General features: G+C 42.1%; 1 protein-coding gene across 1 annotated transcript; it reads left to right on the top strand.

Annotated features, from left to right (window-relative positions):
• Window positions 1-14,269: 14,269 nt before the first annotated feature.
• Window positions 14,270-22,014, top strand: HAS2 (hyaluronan synthase 2). The gene is made up of 3 exons (XM_054385454.1): window positions 14,270-14,896; window positions 18,925-19,026; window positions 21,085-22,014. Exons 1-3 carry the CDS (start codon window positions 14,270-14,272, stop codon window positions 22,012-22,014), a joined length of 1,659 nt encoding a protein of 552 aa, XP_054241429.1.
• Window positions 22,015-25,675: the final 3,661 nt, after the last annotated feature.

Genomic DNA, 25,675 nt, shown 5'->3' with positions numbered 1-25,675 from the left:
AATAACATTGAATTTTCTAAGCTGGGCTCTCACTGCTGTCACATTAGGCTATAGGCATGCAATTAAGTAATTTCTCTTAAATTATACTTCACAAAAGAAACCTTTAACTAACCCACTTTTAATTCTACTCCATGCTGCTACATTTTAAAACTCATTACATCAAACCATCCTGAAGGGCATTTTTCTGACAATCACAGTCCATTCTAGCCAAGAGTTCTGGACACATCCAAATGTGCAAGACTTGTTTCCAGTTTTAACTTGTCTGCTATTAACTTCTAAATGGTGCTTCGAGTTAGGCTTTCTTTGCTATATGAAAGAGAAATTGTTGGAAAGTTTCAGTTTTGCAAGAGTGATTTAATGACCAGTGGTTTTCTGCAGATCCTGTAAAGTTACACTTATAAATAACCTTAGATTTAAATGCTTAGAACAGTAACAGCCTCTAAAATGTTTCTGTATATAGCAAAAACTACCACAGAATTTTAAGTCTATCTTCACCCAGTCTTCCTGAGCCTCAAAAATGCCCATGATATCAGTTGAAACCTACAAGTGGGTTCTCAGTTGCCATAAAATTGCAATTTAGGGTATGAATCAGCTTTCATTTATACCTTTATGACTTTCTGTAACTCTCCCACTTCTAGTAGAATCTGCTGCCTGTGGAAAGAGGTGTGGAACACACCTGATGTCTCAGTCTGGTTGGTAGTTTCATGCAGTTTAGGGATGGAAGAAACTGCTAGATTGCTTACTCTGACATCCTCATTATGGTAATCCATTCAATTATTCTTGTACTGGGTACTGAACTAAAATATACCTTCCAAAAAAGCATTCGGAGCATCTCAAAACATAGGAAGCTACCACTCCTCTTCATCATTCAGACAACTGATAAAGAAAGCTCACTGTTAAACGTGCCTCATGTCTAGCTTGAGTATGTCTACCTCCCACTTCATTGTTACATGAAAAAGATTATTATTATCTCTGATTTTCTTACTGTGTAGACAACTGTGCATTGCAAACAGCTTGTTTCTTGCTTTTCTTTTTGCTAAGCTCTTCACTGTAGCTGATCTGTAATAACAGTCTGTATAGATCCTTACCTTAGAGAAGATGCAAGATAAGAGCCCTTCAGAGGTGGATGGGCTCAGTCAACAACTCTTTACTGAGAGGTCAGTTCTGTTCATATTTTCCCAGCAGCAATGATACCAAGGACACTGTTTAGAGCAGTCATGCTGCCAGCTATCACCAGCTGTGCATTTCTGCCTGAGAACAGTCCCATTCCTCTCACCCTGCACACCTAGCTCATACATATGCATAGGAATGGCTTTCATGCTTTGTGGCTGTTGAACACAGATTGGTTCACTGAAGCAATCACTTAAGCACTAAAAACTCTGCTGGTCCAAGTGAGGGAGCGGATTGATGTGTATGTGAGTGTATGTGTGTGAGTGTGTGTGTGTACGTGGGAGAGAAGGACTGACACATATAGGGGTGGCAGAAAAGAGTTGGCAGGAAAACTGCACATGGAACCATCCCCTTAGGATAAAAGTAAGTATTCGATAGTTGCTGGAGAGTAACAAACACACCATCAATTCATTCCTTTATTTGCTCTCTCAATTTAACCATAACCTATGTCAAACTCCCCCCAAAAATATCTTTTGTGTGATCTCTGTCAAACAAACTCTTTGCTTCATTAGAAAATGAAGACCAGTTAGTTCATTAAGATTGTTCTCCTGCTGCTGGTGGTCAGCTATGCCTGTGGACAGTGACAGCCAAGAACTCCCTTTTCTCCAATACTTGCAATTATAAATCCCAGTTAGAAAACGTGATTTTTTTGATAATGGTAACCATGTAGACATAACATAACATATAAACATAGATGTGATATACTTTCAATGAAACACATCTACATCTGTTTTCTATAGCACTGTGTGGATTTGCATTAAGCATATCCTCCTACTTTTAATTCCTTCCTGGTAGGCAAACCTAGCTCCAGCAACCTACGTTTATCCCATTTGCCCTGAAAGCACAATCACTACATGAGCTATGGCTGAAACGGAAGTAACTATGGACATAAGAGACTCACCACTCCCATTATGTCATTTTCTAAAAGAAAGTTTCACTGTGATTTAAGTGGTGCTATTGCTACTCCTGTAATACAAGCAGGACGCAAAGATTTGTGCCTTACCAGACTCTTTCTCTTGATCTCTGTTCAAACTTAAAGAGCACAGAATTAAGCAATGGGACACTATTTCCAGAGTAATACACAGTCATCAGCAGAGCAGACATGTAACCTCCAAATGTAAACTATTAAATGGTGGAATTAAAAAAAAAAAATAATTAAAAACTCATTCCTAACAAATGAAAATGAAGGAGAAAAAAACACAAACAACAAACAAACAAACAAACAAAAAACCCCCACACACAAACACCAACTCCCCCCCCCCCCCAAAAAAAAAAAAAATTTTCAGAAATTATTCTAGATGTGCAATCCCCTGTGCAGGACATTCATGTCCTCGAATCAAGACAAGGCAAACAAGGAGCTTGAGAGAGGCTGACCACAATAGCTGCCCAAGGCAGAGCTTTTGGGGTAGCCACATTCAAGGATGAACCTGGGACACTTGTGTTACAACTTAATCCTCTTCTGCCTCTGGCAGCACCAGAGAAAGTCTTATGTCAAGAGATCATACTTTCAGAACTCACACCAATATTGAGGACTGGGTTATGTGTATGATGGTAGCTGAGCTTGGTGATAGCTCTTTGCCTGGCTAAATGACAAATGTTCATCATATTATAAGCCAGGTTTACACTAGGTGTTTGGGTGGTAGGAAGACTGGTGTGGACAAGGGGTTCAGCTGACCTCTTGACACCCTTCTGGTCTCCAGCCCTGCTTGTAGCAGACACTACTACTTGACCCTTCCCTGATGAGAGCAATGTGCTGGGCACTGTAGCAAAGGTTTGTGAAAAATATCATTTAGAGGTGACTGGAGTATGGGAACAGTGCTGCCTAGGGAGGAAGGCCTGAAACAGAGGAACATCTGAAAGCCCTGCTATACTTCATGCTTGCTAATCCATGATGTATGTTCAAGGACACTCTAAACCATCACAAATCATTTCCTAAAATGGTTGTCTTGCCTTCTCCCTGCAACAAGTTACACATTCTTACTTTTTTGCTGATCACTCTATCCAAAAGATGTTTTAAAATCTGGCCAGGTCTCCTGACATAGAGATGGGGACAGTGAGGGGACAAGAATGAGGGGTCAAAGCAGAAGGAGGGTGAGCCAGATGCTTTCTCTGGCACTACCAGGTTAAAACAGCCCTAAAATTCTGAGTTAAACTACAGTCATATTTGTTATCTGAGACAGACCAACTGCTCTAGGAGTTCAGATTTGATGCGCATCCTAAAGCCATCCTTGCCCTTTGTGGTGACTGAGCACACCTGAAAATCTGATCACTTTCCCAAGGTACCAAAAAAACCTTCCTGTCTAGGTAACCACAGACTTTAAACCATTTGTTGCACACGAGGAGTCCCCAGCACACTGCCAGGTTTACCCCACACCTGAAGGTAACCTCAGGCAGTAACTCAGCAAGGAGTCACTGCTGGGTTTCCCATCGATATCTGGACATTGTGGGCTCGATGCGTCCAAGCAGTGACATTTGTGATCGCTGAGAAAACAGAACGGGGGAATAGGAAGCTGATCCCCTCCTCTTCATCCTCCCCGGAGAGTCCCTTCCACAGAATGGCGAGACACGGCAGCGTCCAATCCGGCTCCGCCCGCCCAGCCCCGCTCCGCAGCGCATCCCAGTTCTCGATGTCACCAGGCTCCGTGTTGCTCCTCTCACTTCAACAGTGCCACCTAGTGCCTTTTTAAAATCATTTCGAGTGGAAACGGGGGCTCGAAAGTGGGGAAATCCGCCTTTAAGGCAGAGGAGTTACAAAGGCAAGGAACCCGTGAGAGCTGCTGGCCGGCAGCCGACGGCGGCGGGGTGTGCTGGTAACTGCTGCTGGCCCCAGCTGACTGGAAGCTATCAGAGCAGTGTGAACATTTCTGATTAAAAAGAAAATAAAGAAAAAGAAAGGAAAAAAAAAAAAAACAACACCAACCAACCAACCAACCAACCAAAACCCCCCCCCCAAAAAAAAAAAAAAAAAAAACCAAACCAACCAAAACCAAACTATAATTTTCCAGCTCTTAAATTGTCTAACGTGTTTGCTGGCTTTTAACACAAATTACATGGGTATTAATGCCAGTGGGTGCTTCCCTGGGTGTTTACTACAGCAAATGCTTCTGAGAGTGAATGGGTAAAGCAGGACTGGAAACTGAAAAGTTCATCCATTCATAGAGGCAATTCTCTTATTAATAAAAACCAGCAGCGGCATAAACTGTCCCAGTCGAATAGTGGCTGTGGGAGGGACCAGTCTCACACTCCGAGCCTTGAGATGTAGGGAGTGGGCAAAGTGGGGGTTCCCCCCTAATTGTAGGGGCATGAAGAGAAAATTGGGTGGTGGCAACATATTGTGTATTGCATTTCTTTGCAAAATTTGCAACCCAGCTAACTGAATTTCTGACGCTGAAAGGGTCCTTGGCTAAGATCATTTCAATGGGCAGGGTTGGTTTCTTTTTTTTTTTTCCTCCTTACAGGAGTTCCCTCCGCCCTCCCCTCCTTCTTCCCATCCTCCGCCTATTAAAACAACTCAAGTCTCACTTGTTAAAGACCCCATAACGTGGAGGAGGCAGAAAAGCAGCAGCAGCAGGAAAGAAAAAGACGTCTGGAAAATATTACCCGTTTGCTGCTGTTGCTGCTCAGAAACCTCATTGAAACAGTTACTTGGTCAGCAAGGCATCACCAAAGAGACTTTATCTGATGCTGTACATCTCAAACTTTCAGAAGCTGCCTTACAACTTCTCCAAGCTCCTGGCTAGCTGGGTTTGAAATAAGATCTTCAGCTTCGACCACGACAAACTAATTCCTAATTTATTGCTTTAAACTTCTTTTATTATTATTATTACTATTATTATTATTTGAAGAAATAAAATCCCACAACTTCGAGCTAGAAACTGAAGCAAAGAAAGACAAATACGTGGTAATCGTGAAAACACGTGGGATAAAATGAGTAGGACTGAATAGCCTTAAGCGATTTTTTTAATTATTATTATTTCATTTTTTAATTATTTTTTATTTCTGAGCGCCTCAATAAGCCCCTGAAAAGCGCGATTTGATCTGTTACCTCAAACTTGGAAACTGTTCAGCGGGAGCAACGGTACGTGAGACCACACAGCTGGCTGGAGCCCCTCTATGACCAAAGGACAGAAGGACAAGCAAGGTAGGTGATTTATGATTACGCTTCCGTCATCTCATGAGCAGAAGACCCTCTCCTTCCATCCCCACTATTCAAGGGAGGAAAGCTGAAACAGGTCCCCAAAATAGTAGTGGGGCTGGGGGAGGGTCTTATGGGCTCTACACTACACCTATTCCAGCAATGAACAGGAGGAATGATGTCTTCAGCTCCAACCCTTCCTCCGTGTCATCCATTTAAGATACCGATGAGCGTTAAGACTTTTTTTTTTTTGGGGGGGGGGAGGGTAACAAAAGAACCCCCCCAAAAACACCAACAAAACAAGCAAAAAACCCCAAGCCAACCATAAACCCCCAACCAAAAATACACACAAAAAAGCCCTCAGCACCCAGCAACCAAACCACATCCAAACCTAAAATTAAAATAAAATCGAACAGGTTAGGCAGCCGCTGCATGATCCTGTGGGGGAAGCGAGATAGCCCAGGCTTCTCCCTGACCGTTCTCTGCCTCTGCATCCCGGGCCGGGAGGGGGGACGTGACAGGAGCGGAGGGAGGGATGGGACTTCAGGAAGAAAGGCGAGGAGCAGGCCGGTGGGATGAGGGCTGAAGTCCCGCCTCAGAGTGGAGAAACCAACGCGACGGAGCTGCCTGGCCGCCGCGTTGAGCGGAGAGGGCGCTTCCCAAGGGAGGGTCGGGAGAGGCGGACTGCGGTGGGGCGGGTGCTGTAGGCTTGCCCGCGAACTTCCAGCGCGGCACGCCTGAGATCGACCCCGCCCCGTCGGGCAGGCCGCCGCGCCCGCCGGCTAGACCCAGGCTGGCGTCCTGCGACCGGCGGCGGTTGCGAGGACCGGCTGGAAGAGGGTCACGCCGAGAGGCTGAAATGATGGCGGGCGAAGGCAGCTCCGGCGCAGCCTTGAACGGCTCCCTGCACGGCCGGCGGCGGGCGGGGAAAACCGATCCCCGTCCGCTCGGCTGTCTGTAGGGGTCGTGGCTAACCCCGCCACCCCCGCCACCGCCACCGCCACCGAGCGGGAGCCGCCGGGCGGAACCTGCTCCGCCCTCCCCGTGACGTGGCGGCGCGGGGGATCCCCCCCGGCACCCCGCCCCCCCGCTGTGACGCGCCACCCTGCCCCATTGGCTGCGACGCCGGGCCGGGGTTCCCCCACAGGAGTAGCCCCGCGGCGGCGGGTAGGGTTGCTCGTGGTCGGTCGGGGCAAGGCACCGCATCCTCAGTGTTCCGCCCTCGGGAGGCAGCGGGGCCGTGCCGATGGCCTTCTGCAGACCTCTGTCCCTAATGGCCCTTCCCTGCACCTGTTCGAGTATCAGCTGTTGTATCTAGGACACGAGCGAAACCCAGCTCCTGAGTCTAGCAGCTCTCTATCTTATCGTAGACTGGTTTGGGTTGGAAAGGACTAGAGGGAGGGGTTGAACTAGATGACTTTTAAAGGTCCCTGCAGTAAGTAAGGACATCTTCAACTTGATAGGGTTGCTTAGAGCCCCATCCAAATGAGGCTTTTTCTGCCTCTGGGCAACCCATTCTAGTGTTTCATCACTCCCATTGTATAAAATTTCTTCCTTGTAAGTAGTCTAAATCTCCCCTTTTAGTTTAAAACCATTAGCCCTTGTCCTAATGCAACAGCCTTGCTTAGAAGATTGTCCCCATCTTTCTTATAGGACCCTTTAAGCCATCAAAGGATGCAATAAGGTTTCTTATCTTGCTCAACTCCATAGCCATGCCAGCGAAGAGGGATGAAAGGGACCTTAGAAGATAAATTACCCCATTTCCCTATTCTGAGAGATTACCTCAATGTACTACACTGCACTGTCTAACCCTTACTTTAGGGCCTGTGTGATAGCACATCTCCCAAGGTTCCTGTGTGTTAACATTCTGCTTCATAGCATCCTTCCTTACAGATCTTTTCTCCGTAGGTACACGTGCTCTTTTTCTGAAGCACACCTCGCATATATCATGGGTGCCTTGGGGCTTCTTTATAGAACCAGATATAGATCATTTCATTTGAGGATGATCACAATGCAATACGTTCTCTTTCCTTGAAACCATAGCAAGGTTAGAGGAGTTTTGTCACTGCTGTCAATGAAGTCAGGATTTTATCTCATGCTAGTAAATCTTTCCTGTTCTACAAGCAAGTGGTGAAAGGCTTAGGAAAAGGTCTTCCCAGTGGGAAGAGCAGCTTTTATGGATTCAGTGGAGTTTACCATGCTAGTTCATTAGCAGCAAAATTAACTGTTCATATTTATAGTGTGGAAGCAAACTGGCTACATTTTTTTTTTACTATTCAAGATTAGTGTATAAAGCAGCAAATTACTCCATTCATTGTGGTGGGATTGACTAAGTCAAACAAGATATGACCTGTGCCTTATAAACACATTGCAAGATAGTAAACAATGAACACCAACAAATATTTATTTGCTGGAAAAAGGCATGGAGTAGTCAGTCTTGTGCCAAAAGCAACCACAGACTTCATAACTAGCAACTGGAAAACATTTCTTAACTGGATTTTTGTTTAACCACAATCCAAAATATCTGAGTACAAATTCTATTATTTTATTTCTTAAAACATTTGTCTGGGTTTGTTAGGTTATTTTTGCTTTCTTTTAGTTAATTTGATAACTACTGTATCACTACATTAGAGACAAATCCAACCCATTCCACACTGGTTACTTGAACCTGTAGGAGACTACATTTGGTCAGCTTAATATCCATTGAGCAGACAATTCTTGATTTGATGATCAAAGCCTGTGCATGCAGATAGAGTTTGCCATCATTACTAATCCTGTTTTTTATTTTAAACCTAACCCCAGAGTTAATTTTAGTCTCTTGTGAGCCCTTTCCATAAGATCAATGGTATGACAAAATCTGGAATTGATAAACAACCAAAAGCACCAGCTATGGTAACTCTGCTATAGTAAAGATATACAGATGGAACATAACTTTTCAGTTTCCTCTCTGCAAGCTGTAAAATAGAAGTCTGGACAGCTATTTTATGCTTGTAATGAATGTATACTTGGAGTCATTTGTACTTCAAAGAGAAATTATTTATTTTGCCACCAAAATAAGGCTAATAATGAATCTAATCATTAACCCTCAAATACTGTTTGTATGTATGTAAGGCCACCTATAGTATGTCAGCCTCTGTGTGCACACACTCACACCTGCACTCAGACATGTTTGTGTCATTGAAGCAGCTGCTTTGTTGAAGCCAATGCTGTTCTCACAAGTGAAGTGTTTTTTTAAGGCTCACAAAAGATGGTACTCTTCTGTTGCTTTTGTGCAAAACAGCCTGCAGTAGCTGTACACAGTCTCCATGTGTTTTATGCTGCCAACCTCACTGATCTCAGACATATTGCTGAGTTGAGAGTTGTATGTTTATTGTAGATTAACTGCTACTGGCCCTATTTACCCTTCAGGTGAATATAGGCAATGAAAATAGGAATTGGTTTGTTGGCTTTGTTGGTTTGTTGGTTTGGGGTTTTTTGGTTGGTTGGGGGTTTTTGAGAAAAAAAACAGTTATATTAAACTAGAGAACCAGTTCATTCCATATCACACCAGAAAGAGTAAAATTGCAAAGATCAATAACCTAAGCCTTTAAGAAAGAGAGAACCTTTGCGTGATTGTGATTCCCATTTCACAGGTAAGAAGGCTGAGACAAAGAGAGGTGAATTCACTTACCTGAGTTCACTCAGCAGGTGAATGACAACAACAGGAACAAAGTCCAAACTGTCTGGGTCCTGGCCCACTCTTAGATTCCCTAACAAAAGAAATGCGTTGGTTAAGCAATAACCCATCTGACAATCTTCACAAGGAAGATGAATCTCTCTAAATTTGTCAAATGTATGCCTACATTTTTGTCATGAGCATCCTAGAAAGAGCATCTTCAAAGAAAAATATTTTTTTTACATCTGCACTACAAAACTGCAAGATAAATCATTCAGTGATTCCCCTCTTAAGCAAAATACTTAAGTACATCCTTATCTTTAAAGACATGCTAACATGCTTTGCTGAATCCAAAGCCTCAGTACTTCAGTTTCAGAGGACCATGACATTCAAGAATTCAGCTTCTATACAGGCATGTAAAAATGAGAGGATTTCAAAAGTTTGCAGCATTCAGCACTTCTGGTTGCAACAAAGATTTGAAAAGTCTGATGTGCAAATCAGGGATTGGTTTGTATTATCAATTTATTTTGAATCAGGGGTGTGCTGTTGTAGCCAATGCTACAAGTACTCTCCTCTCCAACCAAATTGCTTGGATTTGTATTGCAAAGTGATCACTGGGCACACAAACTGGATTCCTCTTGAATTAAGCTAATTGCAAGATGTACCCCTGGAGCACATTTCAGGTTCGAATGGGCTTTCAACCCATGGAGTTTTACTAAACTTAGTTCAAAGTAAAATATCAAAACATATGAAGAGTTGAGGTAGGCCCTTAGCAGAAGGTGTTCCTCTTTGGAAATCTGTTCTTTTAGTATTAAACTATTTGCTGATGTGGCCATAGCCCTAGGTGTCTAGAGAGGCACAGTTCTTTCAAACCTTTAGAGGTGAAGTGGGCAAAGTCAGCATACTTGTGATTGAACCTTTACTGTTTTCTCCTGGACAAGCACTGATTGGAATTAATAAGTGCTAAGTCATTTAAACACCCTTCCAAATCATTATGTTTTTTATGTATGAACTTCCTGTGTCTCCTCCTTCTGCTTTTTCATCTTCTGGGAGAAACCTGGCCAGAAGCACTACCTAGCAATATAAGGGCTGTAAGTGAGAGGTGACCTCTGAAACAGATGATGCAGTGAGCTGATTCCCATGTGTTGCAAGTAAATCTAACTGCAGTTTGAGTTCTCTCAGTTCCATGGCCTGTATCATCAGGTGTCATGGACCACATGATTTCTTCCTTAGCATCTACACAATGCCTGTTGCAGAATATGTGAACAGACTGCAGGTAATACTGATGTGTTTGGACATCAATGCACAGAGGATTTCTGGATATGTATTTACCCCTATTCTGTTTATTACTCTCTTCATGTATTTGTAACAAATTAAGCCTTTTTTTTTCCCTTTTCTTTTCTTTTTTCTCTTTACCTTATTACTTTGTAAATGGATGAACTATCACCAGGTCCTGTTACTCTCAGAGATGTATGAAAGCTGATTAATAACCATATGGACATGACTGTACTATATGATCTTGGAGTGGGAAAAAAGTGCTACTTTACCGTGGAACTTAGCAGGTTACTTTGCTGAATAAAGACCCAGTCCAAAGCAGGACGTAAGAACCTGCTGAATTTCTGTCAAACATTTAAGTCTTATTAAAGTTAGATCTATGTGCTATAACTACAGTTAAATGCTACCCTTTTTCAGACTAGAGAGAACTCAATCATATTTTGCTGTGTTCTCCAAATTTGAAGTCTAAAGCATTATTCAGTGTGAGAAAGGAGTATGATCTCTAGTGTTGTAGTTAATATCTCAGTCACTCTATGCACAATATAGATATCAGTCAACTCTTTGCTATCCTGGATATTTTTAATGAAAGTAATGCTGGAAGTCTGTAACCTTTAATTATGCCAGTCATTAATAATAATGTAGAGTAATTTCTCCTTCGTCGTTGGTGTGATCAAAAAAAATGCTCTTTGTGTGGCTTTGTCACAAGGCCCAAAGAAATACAATGCCAAACAAGTCACTAGGAGAACTCTGATGTCAAATACATGCAAGGTTTTTTTTCTTGGCCATGCTTTTCCATAGGAGCCTCCAAAGAGAGCTACACATTTGCTCCTTCTGTACAGTTGCTACAACGCACATATATACTTAGGACTGTTTGGTGAATCTAAATGTGACACTGAATCAGCAACAGCCTACATAGCATTAGGATTTAGCATATGGCTTTCATATTCCATATCTATTGGTTAGTACTGACCAGCTCCATGGAAATAAACAGCTGCAAGATCATGAAAACAAATTGCTGAGACTTTGTAGCCTCTCTACATACCCATCTTGTGCATACAGACCTTGAGCCTGTTCGCTGGAGGCTATGTTCAGCACTGCAGGGTTACGTGAAGGTAGAGTAGAATTGGGAGTCCTGCCTCAGGCTTCCTGTGCAGTAGTACATGAGTGACATAGGCACCTCCAAAAAAAATCTAAGACAGCCAGTGCAATCTTACTGCCCCCTAGGAATGTCCTCCAGAGCTGATGCAAAGCAGTGGATCCTCCATCTTCTTCCACAGCTAAATAGCTTTCACTCTTACAATAATAAAATAATAATAATAAACAACAACAACACTACTACTAATAATAATATTTCAGGCACTATCTTCCACCCCCTGCTTTACAGAACTGACTAAAATCCATCTGACCTTAAAATCTCTGATGCAGCTGTTCCCTACTCTTAGTGCTAGTATTTGACTCAGCAGTTCATTTTTGGTCCCAGACTTGTACAAGCATCATTTCCTTTTAACTTCTTGGCTCAATTATTTGAGAAGGGTGGAGAGTTTTTGGCTTCTTTGCCATTGTTTGGGCACATTCAAGTTGATAAAGATCAGTTCTGCTGGGCAAGCTATCAATAGCTCACGTGTTAAAGCTTGAGCAACTTTTTCCAGACTTTCCCTGAGATTCAGTCAGTTAAAAGACGATATATAAAAACCTCAATTGCACGTACAAAGGGGAAGGTTTCTTTGATGAAAGCCAGGAATTTAGATCAAAATGCAGTTTATTTTCCCAGGGTTGATAGTGAAAGGGTAGAAAAAAAACCCCTGTTTTATTAAGACCAGAAACTCATTTCTTGATCTTAAAGGACCAGGTTTTGCAAGGGAGGGAATCTGCTCCATGCTGTAATGACAAATTAGAGAATTAATTTCTTGTGGTTTTTTACCTTTAGTCTGGAAATACAAGAGAGAGAAGAGAAAAGCAATAGCAAATTAATATAAAAGAAGAAAAGAACAGTCAGTCAAATGTGAAGGCTTCAGATTTTCATCTGAGCCCTGTGAGTTTTAGTTGTACAAGTGGTCCATTTATTTCAGCCTTATAATTCTCAATGCAAGCAGATTTTGACCCCTACTCACTAACAGGGATATCTGGCAAGGAAAAAAAAATCTGTCAGGAAAAGAGAAATTAGAAATCAGAGTACAACTTCACCATTAATGAAACATTTACCTTAATGCTTGTGACCTTCTGTGTGCTTGAGGGATTAATAAACACACAGGCTATTTGACTTCAAGGTAATCTAGAAGGGATCTTATGCTTAATCTGCTTTCTAAAGTGAGTCTATTTTGGGCACTGAGTTTTAATTCACTCATAGTGGTGGTAAGAATAAGCTATCTTTTATCAGGTTTTTTTATGACCCCTGTTGTGAAAGACTTTCAGACAGGCCAGAGAAGGGATGGTCCCTTTTGGTGGGTGATTAGAGCACCTGTCAGAGCCCAGCCATAAGTATTCAAGGAAGTCTTAGAGATAGAGTCCGATTTCTTTAACAGTGTCTCCAAATATATATTTAAAGAGGCTTCCTGCAGTCTTGAAACTTAAGACCCTAAATAGCCAGTGGAAAAAACGGATAGTCTTTGTAACTTCAGACTTTGTACTTGCCTGGTGTATTTTTATTTTATAAGTGATTCTGTACTGATTTTTTAAAATTTTTTTTTCCCCCAAGCCTGTAAATTTTCAGATAGAAATATAATTGATGACAGCTATACCACTGCAGCTTGGTAACATTTTTCCAAGAAAGAGTTAAAGGCATAGATGATGTAAGGAAGTGCTGTTCCAGCTTCAGCTTTGGCCAACAGATGGTGAAACAAACATGATCAGCAGACAAGCAAGATGATAGCAGCAGGGAAAATATGAATAACAGTAAAAAACCTACAAATATTAAGTCCATGATTCTGAGGGGCCTTAATTCATCAAAATATTCAAGCATGAGTTTCAGATTCATTGACTTGCAGTGTACTTGCTGGTTTAGCCTTATGCAAACATCATCTGATAATGTCCTTAATATCAAATGCATCAACTGGCATGAAACATTGTAATTAACTTTCCTGTAATTCTGAGAAAGCTGTTGCATAAAATAGTTAATGTGATTGTCAACAAAAAACAGTTAGGTACAAAATATTCTGCCTGTCTGCATTGTTTGTCTCAAGAATACTAGAGCATCCTCCATGCCAGCCAGCTCCTCAGTAGCCCAGAGCTTAAGTTAGAAGTGTTTACAACCAGGCAATTTAAATATGCATAAGGGGTCAGAACCAGCTAATGCTGTAATGAATTACTGAGTCCCAGGGTGGAGTCTTGGCTCTGTTAAATTAATGCGTACTTTAGCCACAGACTTAATCTCAGTCAAGCTTTAGCCCTATACAACATGCTCACACATGCATATATCTATGTACACAAATGTATGAATAATACATTTTTGCAATGGTATTGAGAAGGCCTTTTAAAGCAGATGTCAGATTATATAAATATAAATTATAAATACAGTCATACATCTGTTTAAAAAATTATAAATACATGCAAACATCTGTTTTAAGAATGCCTTTCCAATATTTTTGCAAACATAACTAAGCGACAGAAACAATTCAGGGCAGGAGGCAGTCATGACATGGATGGGGGATGAGGAGGGGCTGCTCAGACATTCAGCTGTTCTGCTCACCCATGACCATATTGAAGCGAGTGGTGGCTCAAAAGCCCCTTTTCCACACGCTCCAGGATAGTATGACAGAGTGTCTCAATCAGCCTGACAAAATAAGACCCTGACACAGACAGCAGCTTCTGCAAAGACATTGCAAATAGTAGAAAACATCCCTGGTACATTGTGGTTCACAGAAGTACTGCAAAAAGAGGTTAAGCTGGGCAAGATGATGCAGTAAGTCTGTGACACAGCCAAAAGCACAGGGTGTATCTGTTGATGCTGAGCTCTATGCTGCAGCCACGTGTGCTCATTACAAGATCATATATTAGCAAGTGGTGGCTCTGCTAAAGGTTTCTGTGCTTCTTTGCAGATGTATTGTGAGAGGTTTATATGCATCCTGAGAATACTTGGAACCACACTCTTTGGGGTGTCCCTCCTGCTAGGAATCACCGCTGCTTACATTGTGGGCTACCAGTTCATCCAAACAGACAACTACTACTTCTCCTTTGGACTCTATGGTGCTATCCTGGCATCACATCTCATCATCCAAAGCCTGTTTGCCTTCCTAGAGCACAGGAAAATGAAGCGGTCGCTAGAGACTCCAATCAAACTGAACAAAACAGTTGCCCTTTGTATTGCTGCCTATCAAGAGGATCCTGACTACTTAAGAAAATGTTTACTTTCTGTGAAAAGATTGACCTACCCTGGAATTAAAGTTGTTATGGTCATTGATGGGAACTCAGAAGATGATGTTTACATGATGGACATTTTTACTGAAATCATGGGTAGGGACAAATCTGCCACTTATATCTGGAGTAATAACTTCCATGACAAAGGTCCGGGTGAGACGGAGGAGTCTCACAGAGAAAGCATGCAACATGTATCTCAGCTGGTCCTGTCCAACAAAAGTGTTTGCATCATGCAGAAATGGGGTGGAAAAAGAGAAGTCATGTACACAGCATTCAAAGCACTGGGGAGAAGCGTGGATTATGTACAGGTAGGTATTAGAGCACCAGGTCAGTGCCAAATCAAACACACTTTGAAAGAAAGCAGCTTTTGTATATTTTGTGCAGCATGTTAGAGGCCATCCTAGTCCCTGATGAACACAGTGCTCCTTTCAGTCTGTTTGGAAACAGCCTGACCGTTAAAAGCATATTTTGCTGCCTTTTAAAATAGTCAGCCTATCTGTGAATATGTTAAATCTGTGCACCAGCTACTGGAAATATCTGAAATCCTTCCTCAGACTTCAGTACTGCCCCCCCATACAAATGGTTTTGCTTCAGACAAAGCCAGCTGTCCCCTCAAGACCCCATGTCTGCTGCTGCAGGTCAAACTCTTGGGTAAGGTTTTGTTTCGTGAGGTTTTTAGTGGCCCCATATGCAAGCTGACAAACTGGTGGCACTAGGGAATATCTCAGAGCAGTGTTGGAGTCTGTAAAAAGTTTGGGATATATTAATGGCTTCAAAGGCTGTGCAAATTATTCAATAAAGGGTCAATGTGCTGCTTTGAAAGAAAGATTTTTTTTTTTCAGCTAAAGCCTGTAGGAGCTTTTGCTTCATCACTTACAGCTGCATTACCTCACTCACTGCAACTTGGCCTTTAAAGCTCTTATGACATTATTCACATAAAAATTAGTTGGGCTGGGTCCTCTTTCCCTGTTTCCAAAGCAGCAGAGACACATTTCTTTCCATCTGCCTTGGATCCTGTGAAAGATTTTCTGGTTTTGCCTTACACATGGAAGCACTTCTCGCTCCTGCAAACAGCACTGCTGACTGTGGGAAAGGGAAGAGGTTTTGTGTGGAGGAAGGTGGGGGGCATCAGGGTCTCTGACTGGACACTGATGCCACCTTATCAATCAAGGGCAGCAAGGCTCATTTGACTAATCCCACTGAACATGGGATGATATTCCTAATTAATCACCCTTAGCCCTTCCCACCTTCTCCCAACCTCAGAGCATCCAGCGGTCTCTTCTGGTGGAGCAGCAGCTCTTCATGAGATGCTCTCTGCTGGCTCAGGGTGGCTACACAATGAGAACAGTTAGGCATTGGAATAATCTCTCAATAGTAGTAGTGGATTTCCATATACTGGTCAGTTTTAAGACTCAGCTGGGCCAGCTCATTTAAACTTTACTATTACCTAGAAAGATTGAACCAGATGATCCTTGAGGTCCCTTCCCACCTGGCATTCTGTGATTCTGTGTTTCTTAGGTCCATTCCCAGCCTTCTGCAAGTGCATGTGTGCATGCTCTGCACAGCACAACATCCACAGGCACATGTCCAAAGGACATGGAGAGGCTGTCAGTAGCTGGGCTGAGAGCAGTGAGTCCACTGCATACAGGATGGGCAGAAACTGACAAATGTTGTGAACAAGAGCTCTGTTATTGTTGCTGAAAGAGTAAGGCAAAGATTAAAAACCCTTCCCCTACTACTTCCAAAATTGAAACTGATTTATTCTCTGGAAACAATGGGCTTAAGCTCTGCGTTGTCAGCACTTTGGTTCTGTACTGTAAGGGTATATGATGGGATAAAAATGCTGGATTTCTTTATTGGCATGGTTTTATAATCACTTCACACAAAAGTGTCAGATTGAAGAGGGAGAAGACAGAGAGGAAACATTCATTGCAACTTCCCTCCCTCAGCCCAGTTCTTGAGTTTGTGTGGGGAACCTGGAAAAAGTGTTTATTCTTTTCAACAGCCATAGTATAAACTGAGATAATGCAAAAGGTATTTCTGTTCTTTCAGGCAATTAACACTCCTGACCTGTCTCAGAAGTCCTAATGAATGTGTCAGGGACACATTTTTATGCAACCCCAACATTTTAGGGGCTAAGAAATCTGCATCAACGATCAAGCACTGAAAAAATTGGACTAGTCAGTACTATTGTTCACCTCTGAAACTGTGGGCCTTATGGTTCTTAAAAGAGACTTTGGGGTTATGGACCAATGCAGATAACAATCTGTTATAATTAGTGGCATCTTACTAAACACCTGACACTGCTCTGAAGGCATATTTCCATTCTGGAGGAGGTTAGGAGGGTGCAAGCAATCAGGTAGAGGACTTAAACTGGCAGATATCCATGCAGAGCTGATTGGGAGAGAGTGTGTGATTCATCTCGGTTTGATGGAGGTACCTGTGTGGACAGTCCAGCACAGCCTGAGCTTCTCGGAGCAGCTTGGATAAACTGCCTTTGGTTATAATATCTGAACAGCTCGCTTAAGGCTGAGTGTCCCTTTCATGCAACTCTGTGACCCAAGTCAGTAATTTCTAGGTCACTCAGCCCTTAAGTGGAAAGATGGCAAATTGCCTTGTGGGCTGTGTAAGGCCACCCCTGGTTGGGCAGACCTTGGTGTGTTTTATTTGGGTTCCTAAGTGTCTGCCTTTCAGTGTGCAAAACACTCAGCCCCAGTTAAAAATATAGTCATCCTTTCCCTTCTTCTTGAGTAGAATTGTTTTGCTCCCTTTTTATCACCAAGTGTTGTCAGTGATGGCAGCTTTCCACCAAAGCTGGAGGCACACCTTGGCTAGGCTAAAATGGTGCTTCTTGGGATGAGTCCTCTGAGGGAAGGAACTGGATGTGTGAAGTTAGTGGGAGCTTGAGATGCTTGCAGATTTTACCCTGACAGAAATATGAGAGCTTTCACCATTTTTCTCCTCTCAGTCCCTCCAAGCAAGCATGCTCGCAGACCCTCACCTGCATCCCAAACTATGCAGCCTGACTATCCTGGGTAATATCCCCACTTGCAGCTGGTCCACAGCAGAGCCCAAAAATGTTCTTCTCCTCCTTCCTAGACCAGACATGAAGGTTTCTGCTTCCTCAGAGTGAGAGGGCTTAGGGTGAATTGAAAGGTTGGACAAAAGGACACCAAAAATTAGAATAGCTGATATGAAACCTCACCAGAATCTGACTTTATATTTCCTTAACGCAGAGCTACTGACTTTTGCCCCTCTGTCCCCAGTTACAGGACTAAGCTTAAAGCTGTATGAGAATTTGTATGGCAGGATTCAGCCAGCCAGAGAGGTGTTTCTGGGACAGCCTTCTCTGCTCCAGTTTTTAAGCATCTGCAAAATGAGTTTACACATGGTGGGGGCACTGCTTTCAGCAGCAACAGCTGCAGCAAGGAGACACCCACTTGTTTTAAACAGGCTGCAGCTCCAGTCGTTCTCCTCCAAGCAAATGAAAGCAATGCCAGCTGCCTCACAGACTGGTCAGCCTGTCTGAGCCCTCCTCCTACTCTCCAGGGGAAAGCCAGTTCCTAATGTACACAGTGTTTAGTTGTCTAGGAGTGTTTGTGTGGCTGAAATGCCTTGTGTGTGTCATCTATTTCTGCCCCGGTCTCACGGAGTACTGCACTTCAGCACTTGCTCCTTCTGGCCTTATATATTTTTAGTAAGAATGCCAGAGGAAAATAGCAAATCATTTCTGTATATCAAATATCAAATCTCTGCACTACTAATAACACACCATGCATCTAAAATTAAAAGTTAGTTTGTTCTGGAATCCAAAACACATATCTTTCATGGATGCTAAAGCCTCCTGTGAGTCAACGAACTATTAGGTTTCTTCCCAGACTCCTAGCTGAATTTTTCTTTTTCTTTTTTATGACGAGTGTCTGGAATTTAACTCCTTGCTCTTTCTCTCATATGGCGGTTGGAAACATTTGACCAGGGCGCTCTAACCCTGCAGCTGATACAGGGAAGCCCTGTGTCAGAGCTCAGCAGGAATCTGCCACACACCCACAGATGTTGTCTTGCACTGCAGTGCCCCATCCCTGAGAGCATATCTTATTCAAAGAAGCCAGCCTAGTGCGCCGGTAAAGCTGATACAGAAGAGTGGATTTTGTGCACAGCCCTAATAAGCACTGGTTTTGTTCAGCACCACTCCTTGCTGTGTGATACAAATGGCCTTTAACAGAACTATCAATGCAGACTGCAAAGAGAGATTCAATTGCATTCAGGAGAATATGCAGTTAGATCACGTCTCTAGAGTACTCAACCCATTTTTGTTCATGATTTGTCTTACTTGTAGGTCTGTGATTCAGACACAATGCTTGATCCAGCCTCATCAGTGGAAATGGTAAAGGTTTTAGAAGAAGATCCAATGGTTGGAGGAGTTGGAGGTGATGTGCAGGTGAGTACAACAGTTTTCAGATTGACAGAGGAGTTGCAGACAATTTTCAGGTTGGCAGAGGAATTGCAGCAACTATTTTCACCACATCAGATTTCCCTGCCTGGAATATACTGTGATACCATTATAGAGGCTTTTATGAATGATGTCAGAACCTTTCTCTCTGTTGAATGGAAACTCTTATTCTTGGATGTGAGCACCATATGATTTGAACACCCATAGAAAGCCAATAAATATTATTCTCTCCCATATATGTGAAAAGTAGAACACTGCAACTGTCAGGACTGTTGCAGCATCTTTGAGTTTCTGGGTATTAACAGCTTGCTCAGGGAACCAAAGAAAAGGTGACCAGAGAATTGAAGACAGGTCTCCCAAAGCCAAGTCCAGCACCCAAGTACTTTAATTATGTTACTAGTGGCAGCCAAGATTGCTAGGAATAAAAGCCTTTTTGAAATGCAATGTGCTATGTTCCATACATCTCTGTCAGAGAGGACAAGAAGCCCAAGTCAGCTAAATCCATTTCTGTTTGGATTTCCAGCATTGCTAAGTTTGGCTGACAACTACAGCAAAAGGCTGTCCATTTCTTTTGACAAAATTGTTTCTGTTGCAGTTTAGAAAGAAAAATGCATATGAATGTTGCAATTTGCTTTAGGATCAGTCTCCCATACTCCGCTGTGCTTTTATGTGAGGTGAAGGAGAAAGAGCCATCTGTATAGGCAGCTCCTTATTAATGAACACCCCAGTAGTAAGAATTATTTCAGGCATGTGACTATTAGCACCAGAAAGTAAGATTCCCACAGAAGCCTGAATATTCTTGTGGCTCTGGACTGACTACGAAGCAGGTGTCAGACTCACTCTACACCTATGAGATGTCAGGGATGTGCAGGAAAAACTGGAGGAAGGCAGTATTGTTTCAGTTACGACAGCGGAGCTTCGTAAGCATCCCAGTTCACTTTCCAGTATGCACCAAATACATTTGAGCCAGGTTTGAGCCTATGCCTCAGCCCTGATGCTTCAAAAATATTCTTGAATAAAATTGAAACAGACACATAATTGGCCCTTGGCCTTCAGACAAGGGACCATCAGAGCAAAAGACTGATTTTTTCTAGTTGCAGGGAAACGCTTTCTAGTTGTAGAAGGCTGCAGATTGCCCAGAAAATCCCCATGCTAAAAAGGTGTCAGTGGAGAGCTGGCACAGCCACCCTGCTACAAATTTCCTTTCCACATTCTTCAGCAAAAGCTGTGTACTGAGAGCCCAGATGTGAAGAGACAGACTTGGGCATCTGCACATGCTTGTAACTCCATTGAGTGTTCAGACTCCTAGCATACGTCTATATTGTATTTTAAGCATGGTTTTGAGCTTCAGGTGGTCTTTTGGCATATAGAACAGAAATAATGAGACCTTTATGCTGGCCAAAGCAAGACTCTGTTAGAAAATCACAGTATGTCTTAGGGCAACATAACAGGGCTGGTACTGCAGATGCAAATCAGAACAGATGGTTCCTCAAGATGCCTAATGTCAAATGTAGGGTCCTAGTCCAGGGTCAAAACTTTAGGGCCAGCCTTATGATACCAAAAATGTTGTCCAAAGACCATGTTTTCAGACTTTCACATGTTCTGGCATAGCTTTTGCAGGGCTGGAAAAAGTTCCATGAGTCCAAAAGTTGTCTATGGGGTGCAGAAGAGCAGGATGCCATGCTTAGGACTCCACCACCATTTCTTGGGAGAAACTGAGTCCAGCAGGTCCTTAGCTGGGGGTGAAGAGAAAGGAAGAATGAGCCAGAAAATAAGTTTCTGGGTAGAGAATAGTAACATTTGTGAGGAAAAAGAGAACATTTCAGCATAACAGACTTTTGAGGGGTTCATCTTGCCCTTCCTGTCAATGTCCTGGGCTGTACAGATAACTTCTAGATTTGCCACGAGTGACACAGGAGTGACGTTCCCCTTGTAATTCAGGCCAGTGGTGCTCCAGTCTCTGCAAATTCCTTATTGATTTAATGTGTACATTTTCTTCCTCAAGAGCTCATCTAAACGAAAACTTTTTTTATTATTATTTTGCAGATTTTGAACAAATATGATTCTTGGATCTCCTTTCTGAGCAGTGTGAGATACTGGATGGCATTTAACATAGAGAGAGCCTGTCAGTCCTATTTTGGCTGTGTACAGTGCATCAGTGGACCTCTGGGGATGTACAGAAACTCTTTACTCCATGAATTTGTGGAAGACTGGTACAATCAAGAATTTATGGGCTCCCAGTGCAGCTTCGGAGATGACAGGCATCTAACTAACAGAGTGCTAAGTTTGGGCTATGCAACAAAATACACAGCTAGATCCAAGTGCCTTACCGAAACACCGATAGAGTATCTCAGATGGCTGAATCAGCAGACTCGCTGGAGTAAATCCTACTTTAGAGAGTGGCTTTATAATGCAATGTGGTTCCACAAGCACCATTTGTGGATGACCTATGAAGCCGTAATCACTGGATTCTTTCCTTTCTTCCTTATTGCCACAGTCATTCAGCTCTTCTACAGGGGAAAAATCTGGAACATCCTCCTCTTCTTATTGACAGTTCAGTTAGTGGGCCTGATAAAGTCTTCCTTTGCCAGCTTCCTTAGGGGCAACATTGTCATGGTTTTCATGTCACTCTACTCAGTGTTGTACATGTCAAGTTTACTGCCAGCAAAGATGTTTGCAATTGCCACGATAAACAAAGCAGGGTGGGGCACATCAGGAAGAAAAACCATTGTAGTTAATTTTATAGGACTCATTCCAGTCTCCATTTGGTTTACAATCCTCCTAGGTGGCGTGATTTTCACTATCTACAAGGAATCAAAAAAGCCATTTTCTGAGTCAAAACAGACAGTTCTCATCATTGGCACAATACTCTATGCATGTTACTGGGTTATGCTTTTGACTTTGTACTTGGTTCTTATCACCAAATGTGGCAGGCGGAAGAAAGAGCAACACTATGACATGGTGCTAGACGTATGATGTTTCCATGGGAAGTTACCCAGAGAGCTGTAAAGCAACCCAACAACCCTGTAGTATCTGTGTCGTCAGATGAATGTTGCCAAGGGAAATGGATCACTGCTGCTGGGAATAGGACATTTATATTCCTCTGGGTTCATTTTCATCCTGCCAAAGTAAGAAGAACAAAACCATTTTAAAAAAATGATTTTATTTTTTCTTTATGATTTTTTTTTTCCCAAGGGGGAAAAAAGATGCAAACCATACACTTTCGACCTGTTCGCAAGAAAAGGGGAGAGCTTCTGTGTTTATGCACTTTTTAATTGTGCATATGCCTGACAGTGTTACGTTCTATATACCTCACTGGTCATGCTTATGTGTGTGGACAGGAAGGAAAGGAGTTTGGAGAACCGAGAAAAGGATCTTATAACCCCTTGCAACCTAATTTATGAACTTCTCTTTTTTTTTTTTTTTTTTTAATAGTTCTGTTTATAGGAAGGGTCTTTTGTGTTAGGCTGGCAAACGTAATGCCAAAGTTAAATTTTAAAACGCCATTGGCTCAGCTGTATTTTTATATTACTGTATTATTTTTGTGTGTGTATTTTTAAGCCAAGTTTTTGGGGGTTTTTTAAATCACATATTTTATATTTTACTATCTGCCACAAAAAGCTGCGTCCCCAACATTTTGGTTTTTAGCCTTTTTAAATACATCTGGGATAAAAAAAAAAAAAAAAAGATCCTACTTTCTCCCTTCAGATTTGTTCTGAGTTTATGTTGTTCACAACAGAAAGAATAAAAAGTCTCTCTGCGTTTTTGCAACTGATGAATGGTTGTTTCTGTGAAAAAGCATTTAAATGTGCTCTCTGAAAACACTTATAAGGAAAGGCCCAACATTGTCTGGTTTTGAATATAAGCATATTTGTGCATAAAAAAAAAAGGCCAAAGAGGTAGATATGTGCAATTTGGGGTTTTGTTTTGGATAACATTGTAAAAGGGAAATTTGCTGCTCTGCTGAGGGCATATCCCTGGCGTGCACAATAGCCATAAGGCAAGGCAGGTCTCCATGCCACTACAAAAGGCATTACTATAGGAAAGCTCCCACTGATTTTATATGGGACCTGAGGAGTCAGAAACTTCTGATCCAAAGAAATACTAGACACCCAAAACTACTACTGACTGCTCTGATGGGTCATAGTCATTCAGAATCTGCTAGTGCCAAGCAGACAGTTCATAATTTTGAGTTTAAAAACATAAATCTATATTGAAGGAAAACTGATCAATACTTTCAAAATGGGTTTTAGAATAAAATTTCTGAAGCGTCCTTCATGCAGTTTACCAAAACCAAAAAAAAAAACCAAACCAGCTTCTCTGACATCCAGTGTAATACAGACCCCAGTACTCAGCTCAGAAATTTGTTTTTGACTAAAACATATCTACTAGAAAAGAAGCCAATTTTTTTATGAGATAACATCAAGCCTTAGCAAATCCATCACTGCCTTGGTGCCTAATAATCGGTCTTGAGCATTTATTTTGGATCCTGGGTTTGAGAAATAACATTCAGGACTAAATTATGTAGTCTTTCACCAGCCAAAGGAATGTGGCATTGAGCCCTAGCATACTTTATAAGAGCAACAGAAAGCCAGTTGCATACAGACATATGTCCATTGTAGATTCTGGTATTAAAAGCACTGTGGTAAAGCAGAAATCAACATATGATGCTTAAAGAACTTAGAAGCATTTTCAGCTTCTCTTTTTTTATGCAGACATGAATAGATTCTGCTGTAGAATGAACTGCACACACACACTACCTTATTTGTCTGGTTATCTTGAGGTACATGATTGCTTGAAGGTTGTACTGATATTATGTTAATGATCGGAGAGTTGATTCATGTTGATTACAAAATAGAACAGTATTAAAAAATGCAAAAGAAACAGTAAAAATAAAAAAACTTGACTATGCCTTTTAACTATTTATGATGTAAGTTAAAGCTTGGTTAACATTCAAATGTCAAATAAATCCTCTCATTCTATAAAAAGGTTGAATTAATTGCCTGTATTTATTCTAGCCATTATTCAATGTACTTCCAATATAGGTTGTATAGTATAAATGTTGCTTTCATAAATAAAATATTTTTGATAATATTATGACTAATTCATGGTATTTCTGAAGCCATAAATCTGCATGGTTTGAAGGCTGTTATTTTGTCACCAGCAGGAATGTGCCATCACGTAGCAGAGCACATGGGGAGTGTGTGCCTGGAGAACAAAGGGACTGGCTCGTGTTCTGAGGGACAGTGCAGTGTATGGATAGCTCTCAGAGTCCTTGCCAGCAGCTACTAGATTAATTCAATTAGAACATTACCTTCTCCTTTTCCTTAGCCTCCTGGTTTGTCAAAAAGGAATAGAAATCCAGCTTCCATCTGGGAAGTGTTTTGAAGTTTATGGTGAAAGTGATTTCTGCCCACTGGAAGTTACTACCCTCCATAGCTGGGGCAGCAAAGGAGAACTCATACATGGCCTTCCAATGCACCTCAGTACTATTATTTTCAAGCCCACTTTGCCCTGGCACAGTTGAAACTTATGTATGTGTTTTCTATGAGGGTTATGGGTAGCAGCCACTGGCAGAGGAACAGAGTGAGCAGGGTGCAGAGTAACATCTCAGGCATCTCTCAGATCATAATAAGCTCTTCAGAGGTCAATCATGTAGGAGGCAACTTTCTCAGCACTGTTTTTTTACCCCATGTCTGAATGCTCTGCCTAGTTTTGAGTTCCTCAGTGCACAGAAGTCACTGATAAACTGGGGCAAGTTCAATACCGGGCCAGTGTGATGGTTGGGCTGGAGCAGAGAGGCTGAGATAGCAGGGCTGGTTAGGATGGAGAACAGCTGGGCTTTGGCAGGAGCACACATAAGATGGCCTCCAGTACCTATAGGGAGGTCATCAAGAAAATGGAGCTAGGATCTCCACAGTGCTGCTTGGTAGGAAGATGAATCTCACAAGTATTAGTTGAAAGGGGTGAGGTTCAACCTGAGTATAAAAAGGGACTTGTTCCCCATGAGGACAGTCAGGAACTGAAGCTGATTGACAGAAGAGACAGTGCAGCCTCCATCCTGGGAATGTTTCAAGACTAGACTACATAAAGTCCTGGGATTTCTGGTTTGCCTTCACAGAAGTTCCTGATTTAAGCAGGAGGTTGGGCTAGAGACCTCCAAGGCCACTTCCAACACATACTGTCCTCTCGTGCTTTCTGAGGCAGGTGCTGACAGTCTGCTTCCTAATGACATCTCCCATCCACACACAAGCTTGTTCCTATCTCTTTCCCCACACATCTGCCCTGACCCCCGGGCACAAATAGCTCAGCAGCAGCTGGTACTAAGTACCCAAAAAATCGGAGCCCTTCCTATGATTCTGAGGAGTCACTCTCCTCACCATGTTCATCACTGTGTCAAAAAAAATCCCAAAACCCAAGGGTTTCAGCAAAAAGCAAGACTGTAAAGAAATTCTTAATGAAAGTGTCCTTAGACAAATGAAATTATTCAGTAACCTTTCCTTGTTTTCATTAACAGCAAACAGAAGAGAACAAATTTTAAAAAAGAAATCGTGCTTTTTTTGGCATTTTTTTACAAACACAGATGTGTTTTCAGCCACTTCTGCTAGACAAATGCTGCTGAACACTATGCGAAACT

This window comes from Indicator indicator, chromosome 12, assembly GCF_027791375.1.
Source record: "Indicator indicator isolate 239-I01 chromosome 12, UM_Iind_1.1, whole genome shotgun sequence".
Lineage (NCBI taxonomy): Eukaryota > Metazoa > Chordata > Aves > Piciformes > Indicatoridae > Indicator > Indicator indicator.
Note: the sequence above shows the minus strand (reverse complement) of the source record. Positions and strands in the feature narration are given on the sequence as shown.